The sequence below is a fragment of the Nycticebus coucang genome, chromosome 7 (assembly GCF_027406575.1).
Source record: "Nycticebus coucang isolate mNycCou1 chromosome 7, mNycCou1.pri, whole genome shotgun sequence".
Classification (NCBI taxonomy): domain Eukaryota; kingdom Metazoa; phylum Chordata; class Mammalia; order Primates; family Lorisidae; genus Nycticebus; species Nycticebus coucang.
The window spans coordinates 105,413,809-105,423,846 of record NC_069786.1 but is presented as its reverse complement, the minus strand read 5'-3'; the positions used below and the strand labels follow the sequence as shown (position 1 = coordinate 105,423,846).

At 50.2% G+C, this 10,038-nt stretch overlaps 1 protein-coding gene across 2 annotated transcripts; it reads left to right on the top strand.

Annotated features, from left to right (window-relative positions):
* Nucleotides 1-1,362: 1,362 nt before the first annotated feature.
* FZD5 (frizzled class receptor 5) lies at nt 1,363-8,792 on the top strand. 2 transcript variants are annotated; one of them, XM_053597937.1, is made up of 3 exons: nt 1,363-1,428; nt 1,672-2,002; nt 2,273-8,792. In XM_053597937.1, exon 3 carries the CDS (start codon nt 2,529-2,531, stop codon nt 4,284-4,286), a length of 1,758 nt encoding a protein of 585 aa, XP_053453912.1. In that variant the 5' UTR covers nt 1,363-1,428; nt 1,672-2,002; nt 2,273-2,528; the 3' UTR covers nt 4,287-8,792. The 2 variants fall into 2 exon arrangements, with proteins under 2 accessions (XP_053453912.1, XP_053453911.1); XM_053597936.1 differs by having other exon boundaries at nt 1,381-2,002.
* The last annotated feature ends 1,246 nt before the right edge of the window (nt 8,793-10,038 follow it).

Sequence of the window (10,038 nt, the reverse complement as noted above, 5' to 3'; positions counted from 1 at the left end):
AGACAGGAGATCCACAACCTGCAGTCAATCTTAGCCATTTAGTCCAGTCTTTAGTCCGTCGAGTGTCCCCAGGCCCTTCTGCCTATTTTTCCCTTTTTCCCAGTGGAAGGAAGGGGTGGGGGAGCGGGAACAATTTAAACCCTATTTGTAAGTGTGTGAATGAATTTCAAGTATGCCGAACACCTCGGTCTTCCAACCTAATTAGAAAAGAGGCATTTTTAGGACATTTTAAACTTTGCAGCCACATAATCCATCTGGAGAGTGCTCCTGTATGACTTTGCCGTCCTTGCACCCCCCACTAGACGCCCCAGGCTCCCGAATGCGCTGCTTAGCAGCCCTTGTGGCGCGCAGCCCTGGAGGCGCTCAGTACAGAGCCCTAAGTGGGTGTTGCTGCTTTCTGCGGGCGACTTCGGAACCGCCTGCGATTATAAACCTCGATTGATAAAGGATTAATATCTCTCTAGAGTCTTCCAAAGGTAGAAAGAAATTCACTTCCTTGTCACACAATAAGAATTTGTTATGAGATGCAAAAGTAAAGGTCGAAGCCTAGGAAGATATGGATAGCATATTGGCGAAGGAGTGGTTAGGATTGCGAATCCCCAGCTCCCGGGGTTCGAATCCCAGGTTTGCTATTTGAGCACCTGCTGTGTGCCAGGCATTCGGAATACTGCAGTGAACAACATTGTCGAGGTCGCCGCTTTCTTGGGGGAACTATTAATTAGTTTGGCTGCCTTGGTCAACTTTCTAACTCCAGTTTCATCACCTGTACGGAGTACCTGCCTCATAGAACTGTTGTCAGGGCTGAGATCTTGTATTGAGAGGTAAACGGTTAACATCAGTTTGAGCACACAGTAAAGGTTCAATAAATTTTCGCGCTTCTTTTGCCCAGTACCAGGACAGACCAGAAGGGAGACAGGTGCCCCAGATAAGGATGATGCTTTGAGCTGTTCTAAACAGGTAGAGATAGACTCTCTAAGGGTGCTTAGCTGCACCTCGTAGGGGCCCTGGAAGCCAAGGTTCCTAAGGTAGCACGTTACGGGAAGCAAGTCCCGCACCCCTGGACTCCAGCGGAGAACTCTGGAGGGACTTGGCAAAGGTTTCCCGCCCGAGTTCTCAAGGCTCCGTGATTAGCATTCGCTCCGCCCCCACCGCTTTCCGGCCCGCGATTGGTCAGCATGCCGCGGCGGCCCGCTCCGGGCGGGGCCGGAGGGCTGGAGGGGAGAGGCCGAGCCCGCGGGGCAGTGGGAGGGGACGCGCGGAGAACGTGGCCGGGCGGCCCACCAACCGAGCTGGGGCCTGAGGGGGCGGGGCCGAGGCGGGGCCTCCTGGAGGGCATTAGAAGCAGGTGACCCAGGCTGGGAGGGAGAGGGCAGTCAGCCCGCGGCTGTGATTCCGCCACCGCCGTGCGCGTTTCTGTTTCTACGAGAGGTGGGCGAACGGGTGCGAGAGCGCGGGGGAGGAGTCGAGCGGTGAGCGTCCCGTGAGCGCCGCCACTTCCCCCAGGACTCCGCTGGAGCGCGGAGCCCCCTGCAGGGGAGGAGGCGAGCGGCGAGCTGGACGCAGCCGCGGGCGCTTACCATGCAGTCGCCGCCGGGCCAGCGCCGGCTGCTCGCGGTGCTGTGAGGCGGGCGGAATCCTCCGGCCGCCTCATCCAGCCTTTCTCCTGCTCAGGTGCTGCCAGGCGTGCTCGCTTTCTGTCTGGCTCCCGGACCCGGGAGGAACGCACGGCCTGCCCCTGCCCTGCTCTGTCTGGATCATGCGGGGGGCCCCCGAGGAGGAGAGGACGAGTGACCGGCCTGCGCCGCCCATGTTCTGGGGGCGCCTCCCTCTCTGAGACGCCCCCACCTGCTGCCATGTGCCGCCACCACGGATACCCAGCCTGTCGCTAAACTTTCCCGGCGCCAGCCAGGCTCTGAGTCACATTTCCGAGTGGAGTGTCCCGGGGTCGGAGGACCCAGGCTGGCTGCGGACTATCTGCTCCTCTCGGCGGGATCCCGTGGAGGTGAGAGCCTGCGCGCCTTCCCCCTCTCCTTGTTCTTCTCCGGGTTCATCTGCCCTTCTCCGGAGGGTTGAGTGCTCTGGGCTCGGGGCACAGATTGGAGGACCCAGCTAGGAAAGAGAGGGTGGGAAAATCAGTAGTTTGGTTCCAGGAGGTGGAGGGAAGGAAAGGAGTGGAGTTAACTTAAAGATTCGGGAACCACTCGCGGGGACCGAGCCGTTGACGCTCTTTTAATGAGGGAGTGGTTGCAATTATTATTCTCCTTTTTTAAAGAGTCCTTTCCCTGGAATTGAAGCTCTAGCCGTCCCTCCCCAGCCCTATGCACCGAGGACCTGAGCGCTGCCAGCGGAGGCAGCGCATTCCCGAAGCAGTTTATCTTTGGACGGATTTCTTTAAATAAGGAAAAAGAAACCAACAGGTTGCCAGCTCCGGCGCCACACACCGGACGCCGGAGGGGGAAGCCCGACTGGGATTCCTCTGCCTGCGTCTGCCCCTCTCTGGCTGCTGGAGGCGAGGGGAGGAGGGGGCGATGGCTCGGCCTGACCCGTCCGCACCGCCCTCGCTGCTGGTGCTGCTCCTGGCGCAGCTGGCGGGCCGGGCGGCAGCCGCCTCCAAAGCCCCAGTGTGCCAGGAAATCACGGTGCCCATGTGCCGTGGCATCGGCTACAACCTGACGCACATGCCCAACCAGTTCAACCACGACACGCAGGACGAGGCGGGCCTGGAGGTGCACCAGTTCTGGCCGCTGGTGGAGATCCACTGCTCGCCCGACTTGCGCTTCTTCCTGTGCTCCATGTACACGCCCATCTGCCTGCCTGACTACCACAAGCCGCTGCCGCCCTGCCGCTCCGTGTGCGAGCGCGCCAAGGCCGGCTGCTCGCCGCTCATGCGCCAGTACGGCTTCGCCTGGCCCGAGCGCATGAGCTGCGATCGCCTTCCGGTGCTGGGCCGCGACGCTGAGGTCCTGTGCATGGATTATAACCGCAGCGAGGCCACCACGGCACCCCCCAAGCCCTTCCCAGCCAAGCCCACCCTCCCAGGCCCGCCCGGGGCGCCCGCCTCAGGGGCCGAGTGCGCCGCCGGGGGCCCGTCGGTGTGCAAGTGCCGCGAGCCTTTCGTGCCCATCCTGAAGGAATCACACCCGCTCTACAACAAGGTGCGGACGGGCCAGGTGCCTAACTGCGCTGTCCCCTGCTACCAGCCGTCCTTCAGCCCGGACGAGCGCACGTTCGCCACCTTCTGGATCGGCCTGTGGTCGGTGTTGTGCTTCATCTCCACGTCCACCACTGTGGCCACCTTCCTTATCGACATGGAACGTTTCCGCTACCCTGAGCGCCCCATCATCTTCCTGTCAGCCTGCTACCTGTGCGTGTCGCTCGGCTTCCTGGTGCGCCTGGTCGTGGGCCATGCCAGCGTCGCCTGCAGCCGCGAGCACAGCCACATACACTACGAGACGACAGGCCCCGCGCTGTGCACCGTCGTCTTCCTGCTGGTCTACTTCTTCGGCATGGCTAGCTCCATCTGGTGGGTCATCTTGTCGCTCACCTGGTTCTTGGCTGCTGGAATGAAGTGGGGCAACGAGGCCATCGCTGGCTATGCGCAGTACTTCCACCTGGCTGCATGGCTCATCCCCAGCGTCAAGTCCATAACGGCGCTGGCTCTGAGCTCCGTGGATGGGGACCCTGTGGCCGGCATCTGCTACGTGGGCAACCAGAACCTGAACTCACTGCGCGGCTTCGTGTTGGGCCCACTGGTGCTCTACCTGCTGGTGGGCACACTCTTCCTCCTGGCGGGCTTCGTGTCGCTCTTCCGCATCCGTAGTGTCATCAAGCAGGGCGGCACCAAGACCGACAAGCTGGAGAAACTCATGATCCGCATCGGCATCTTCACGCTGCTCTACACGGTGCCGGCCAGCATCGTGGTGGCCTGCTACCTGTACGAGCAGCACTACCGCGAGAGCTGGGAGGCGGCGCTCATCTGCGCGTGCCCGGGCCCCGACGCCGGCCAGCCGCGCGCCAAGCCCGAGTACTGGGTGCTCATGCTCAAGTACTTCATGTGCCTCGTGGTGGGCATCACGTCCGGCGTCTGGATCTGGTCCGGCAAGACAGTGGAGTCCTGGCGGCGCTTCACCAGCCGCTGCTGCTGCCGCCCGCGGCGGGGACACAAGAGCGGCGGCGCGATGACTGCGGGGGACTACTCCGAGGCGAGCGCGGCGCTCACGGGCAGGACCGGGCCTCCGGGCCCCGCCGCCGCCTACCACAAGCAGGTGTCCCTGTCGCATGTGTAGGAGGCCGCGGCCGGCCGAGGGACCTGGGCTAGGACGCTGACGGGAGGGGATGTTTTGTTGATAGTTTTGCCAAGGTCACGTACGTTTACTTCAAGGTGCTGATGCCCCCTCCCGGGGCAACGTGGAGAGAGGGAAACCGGGCGGTTTCGAGGGAAACCTGTCCCAGTTCTCAGAGGGGCTCAGCTCACGTGTATTCTATTTTGCGTTTCTTACTACCTTACTTAAGGGAACCCTCTTTTTAATTTATATGTATTTTTTCTTAATTTGCAACTTTGTTGCATTTTGGCAACAAAATTTACTTTTGCTTTGGGGGCTTTACAATCCTAAAGCTGGCATTGTAAGGAAGTTCCACTTAGTTCAGGTTACTTTGAGCTGTATGGTCTAAATTGGGAAAATGTTATTTCCTATACCTGTGTCTTTTTCAAAAATGTGAACAGTGAAAGTTTGGGTTGCTGTGACTGGTACTAGCCTCTCCTTCCATTGCCCACATGCATAGCGAGCTGCTGTTTATGGCCCCAAGTCATACCAAGGAGGGGGATCATAATGTGGTTAGGGCCTCCCCAAAGTGACAAGGTTAGGGGAGTGCTTAGTTTTGTTTTCATCCTTAGCTCTGTTTAGGGAGCTTTGGCTTTTTCCTTGTAGTTCTTGTAATTAATTATTCTCATTCTTAGCAGCACAAGCCATTGTGTCTTGAATAAGTTAAAGGTAGCATTATCAAGTGTCTGGTATAAATATTTGCAGTGTGAGAACCTAAGGGATGGTGATTGATTGAGCTTGAATTCTAGACTGGTGAGATGGCAGCTGTGTGCCCGGGAGGGAGTGGGTGGTTCTTAATAGGCTTCAGTGATCCCTACTTTTTCTTTTTAAAAAAGGAATTTGTGTTATAATTTTAATTGAAGTATATGCCCACTCTCTTCTTCTGGAAGTACTTAGAGATAGTTAGGAGTTCCTTTTTAGATGTAAGGACTAAAATGGATATACTTCCAGTAATTAAAGTAAATTTCCTACACTTATCTGCTCCACCCCCACCCCCCAGCTCCACCTCCTTTATCATGTTAAACAGTCGTTTTTGCTTTTCTTATTCCTCTTCTCCTGGAGTGCGGTGATTAGAAACCACATCCACCCTTGAATGAAGTACTTGCACTGGGGGAGGGAGGCTGGCTACCTGTGAATAAACATTGGCTGCACTGAGGGAAAATAAGTGTCCCTGGACTTTGAACTAGTTTATAGCCCAATACTCTTAAAAGCAGCAGGACATTGCTCTCAAAACAAATGAGACCCCTAACCTGCTTGTGTAAGATTTTAAAATATGGATCAGTGTAGTAATGCCATCACAGAGACAGAAGCCCCCTTTCCCACTCCATCTCCATATTTTTCTTTTCCTTCTCTTCTGTGAAGGCCTCTGTATGTTGATCACACACACACACAAACACTTCTTTGCTATTAGAGAATTGAGTTTGCTTTTCTAATCTGTTTAACCTTTCCTTCATTCATGTATGAAAGCCTATATATTGATGAATAATACACACATACACACAGAGGTTTCTTTGCTATTAGAAAATTCTGTTTGCTTTTCTAATCTGTTTAACCATTCTTTCATGAAGAGTCTGAGGCCATTCCTGGGGGAAGGAGGAGCAGTGACAGCCAGCAAAATACCAAGTTCGACTGGGGACTAAATTTACAAAACTAAAATGGCCAAAGCAATTAAAATTTGAGAAAACCTCCCTAGACATTTGCACTTCATTTATACCAAAATTGGGAAAATAAAATTTAAGCCTAGTTCAAGTTTTTGGATATTAAGTAGACAAAGGCGCAGATTCCCATAGGGAATTTAAACACTTGCCGGTGGGTGAAACCTTCTATTATAGTTTTAAGGACTCTCAAAAGCTGTTCACATTTATAAAAATGCACTACTCTTACACAACTTATCCTCTGAATCAAAACTAAAATGTCAGTGGATTTGACAAAGCCTAGTACACATAGCTACAGAACTTTGTGCCTATCTTTCTTTTCTGTTTATTCTAGGAAGAAGCCTCTTCCTAGAATCTTGAAAAAGATCCCCTGTTTGAGTACCAGTTCCTCTTCTGTTTTTCAAATGACCTTTTCTGATGACCTTGAACTTGTCTTTCATTTGTCTTCCCAGAATGCCTTCAGTCATCCTGCCTAATTTGGGTTGCCCCCCACTTCCTTCCTTTTCTTTTGGAGAAATCTAGAAGTGATGGGCAGGGTACCCAAAAGTTGAGCGATGAAGTGGATGAAAGTGATTTATTTCATGTTTTAAAAAATTGGTTTTTCATTTTAGCAACATGCTAAACCTAAAAACAACAGCTAACTTGCTTAAGAAATAAGAGTTGGAACAAAAGATGCTAAGGCCAAGGGGAGGCAATGTAAGGGATGCTCTTTGGGGTCTAGTTCCAGGCCAGCTTGCAGAGGCACACTTTGTTTCATCTCTATTCTCAACCTTCACCTCCTTCTCTCTTCCCTCATCCCCTAAAAAAAAAGAGACAAAGCCTACCTGTTTCCCTAAAGTCTTACTCAAGTCAGCCACCCCAGGGGAGAAAAACTGCACCTATTTATGGCCATCCCCTATTTTCATCCATATACTTACTTTCCCCTGATTTGCATTTTATTATGAGAACAAACCATACTTAGGGAAACAATTGTAAAATGAAAGGTTATTGGGTAGTTCAGCAGCTTTTTCACAGCTAGCCTTAAATTGGGGAGGACTTCAGGCCCAGTCTAGTCTTTTAGGTACAGCTTCAGGATGTCCCGTGCACAGTTCAGTGTCAAGCAATGTCTGCATATATTTGGGGGTTAGTATACAGATAGGTATCTCAAAAACTACTGAGACCGCTCAGTGAGTCCAGATTTTGGAAAGTCGTTTAAATTTATATTCTTTCCCTCCTCACATTTCGAACTTGTCTAAATTGGCTGGAAATAATTTTTCTTGGTGCCTTATTGGTTTATCCTTGCAAACCTTTGTCAGATTTTCACATGACCATTACCAGTGATCAGGGCCTGTGCGTATGTGTCGTGTGTAATTGTGTGCAAGTACAAGCTTAAATAACGTGCCGACAGCACTGTTTCAAAATTGGTATTCATTAGGCTGTTCCCTCCTGGGCCAGGGCTGCACTAATCCTGACACTGGCTGCCAGGAGACAACCTCATGGATCACACACCAAACCTTAACAGCAGCATCCCTGACCCGTACTCTCCAGCACAGAATGGAACCCCAGAGCTAGGAAACAGAGTTGTATATTTTAATGAACTGCTACCCCTGCTAAAGCAGCTTCTTTCCCTTTTGTGCTCTACAGAAAGACCAAAGGGGGGCGGGAGGGACAAAGCTTTGAATAACTGCTTTCTAACACTGAATGTGGCAAACAGACAGAGAACATCACAAATGTAGGCAGATGTGCGGGACAGTGGCTCAGAATCGCCTGCTCCCTCTGCATGCCCTTTCTTGTCTCCAAAGTCCAATCAAGTGATCCTGGGAAAGAAATCTGCCTGGGTTAGGGAGGATGGTTCTGGAGGAAAACATTACCAAGACATTAAAGAAGGAAGAAAGGTAGGCAGGATCTAAGTAACCTGACTCAAAATTCTTTAAAGCTTCTAGCAGCTTGATGTCAATTGCAGGATTTATTTCCGCCAGGATAATGTCTTGTTTGTGCCACATCATTTTAAGACAATATTACTTCATGTTGTTACAAACTGTATAGTATGTATGTTTTGTGGAGGTGTGTATACATAATATATATTATATATATGAGAAATTTAGTGACTTTTGATACGGGTCTGGTGCAGGTGAATTTATTACTGAGCCAAATGAGGCACATAACGAGTCAATAGTTCAAGTCCAGGGCATTCAGTACTTTGTATGATTTCTGTATATGTGTAGTGCCTGTCCCATGCAGTATAGTCACTATCACATTAAATCCAGAACTTAGAAATCAGAACCAGCGACATTTTATTTGTAGACAATCAACTTGAATCTATAAATTATTACTGGCAGATTGATTATAAATCTGAACCCATAACACTAACAAAAGCAAACCCAGAGCATCAGCTACTCGGGAGGCTTAGGCAAGAGAATGGCTTAATCCCAGGAGTTGGAGGTTGCTGTGAGCTGTGTGAGGCCACGGCACTCTACCGAGGGCCATAAAGTGAGACTCTGTCTCTACAAAAAAAAAAAAAAAAATACAAACCCAGAGCATCTTGATAAGAAGTTTTTGTTTTTGTTTTGTTCCTGGGAGTCAGTAGAACAGCAGTTATATGTGGTTATGTTAGTCTCAAGATACTTAATTTGTTGACATTATTTCAGAAAAAATTTGTATGTATTATATTTGTGGGAAGGTAAAATAATAATGGTTTGAGATTTTTATCAAATATGGAGATTGGTTATTTATGAAAAACAAAGAAATGTCTATTTTTGTTTCTTTGTTCCCAATTAATGTAGATAAATTTTAAAATGCATTAAAGCAATGGTAAAGAAAATAAAAAGATGCCGTACAAGTCTTTTTCTCCTGTTTTTACAGAGACACACTGCTTTCTTTTTTTTTTTTTAATTGTTGGGGATTCATTGAGGGTACAATAAGCCAGGTTACACTGATGACACACTGCTTTCTAAGAGTATCTGAGGAGATAAGTACTTAAAATATGAGCAGCAAAAATTTTACTGATAAGTAAAGTCAAGCAAATACCAGTCATCAGAAACAGAACTAATTAAAACATGTTTGACTTGAATATACTTTCTAGGTTTTCCTGCCAATCCTGCGTCTGTTTCATGGTTCCCTGAAGAAATGAAGGGAGATACATGACAGGGACATTGCCTGAGATCGCCTTCTATTTTCTGAACCCTCTGTGTTTATACTGAACCTACCTGAACAGAGACTGCACTATTCTTTTTTTTTTTTTAGAGACAGAGTCTCACTTTATCACCCTCGGTAGAATGCCATGGCTTTACAGCTCACAGCAACCTCCAGCTCCTGGGCTTAGGCGATTCTCTTGCCTCACCCTCCCGAGTAACTGGGACTACAGGCATCCCCCCACAACACCTGGCTATCTTTTTGTTGCACTTTGGCCAGGGCCAGGTTCGAACCCGCTACCCTCAGTATATGGGGCCAGCGCCCTACTCACTGAGGCACAGGTGCCACCAAGAGACTGCACTATTCTGTGTGTCGGTTTGGAGGGCACGAACTCCCAGAACTTTGTATCATTCTGCAGTTGGACCCACAACTTGATATTGAGCTCAAAATACAAGTCGAGAAGCCAAGACGAGAAGGTAAAGACTGATTTGGGGTAGGCTTCTTCCTGATAAATCTGGACAGATACTTAGTAAACCTGAGATACTACTGTTGGCCTATCTTCTACTGATGCTGCTTGGGCAAAATGCAGATTAGCCATTAATCCAGCAAACATGCCTGGTATGTCAAAGTTCTCCAGCAATGCCAAGATGTAAGAATGGGGAAGAACATAATGAGGAACTTAAACTGTTTAGGGGAGACAACAATCCAGAAAGAGGTGAGTTAGCAATGTGGGCATATGCATTTCACTGTCGGCGTGAGTGCTGTGAACTTTACTGGATTGGTACATAAGTCAGGGCAGTTGGGAGAGGCAGACTAGACTAGACTAGAAGAGGGGGACTTGTCTCCCCCACTTCCTTGTGGGGGACTGCCCATCCTCCCCAAGCTTTCTCAGCGCTTATTTTGCCCCAAGGGGAGAGAGGAGGGGAGGCAAAGTCACCGGCTGAAGCAGA

Bases quoted from the DNA above. Each gene is read 5' to 3' on its own strand.
- FZD5 (XM_053597937.1), top strand. From the start codon at position 2,529: ATGGCTCGGCCTGACCCGTCCGCACCGCCCTCGCTGCTGGTGCTGCTC.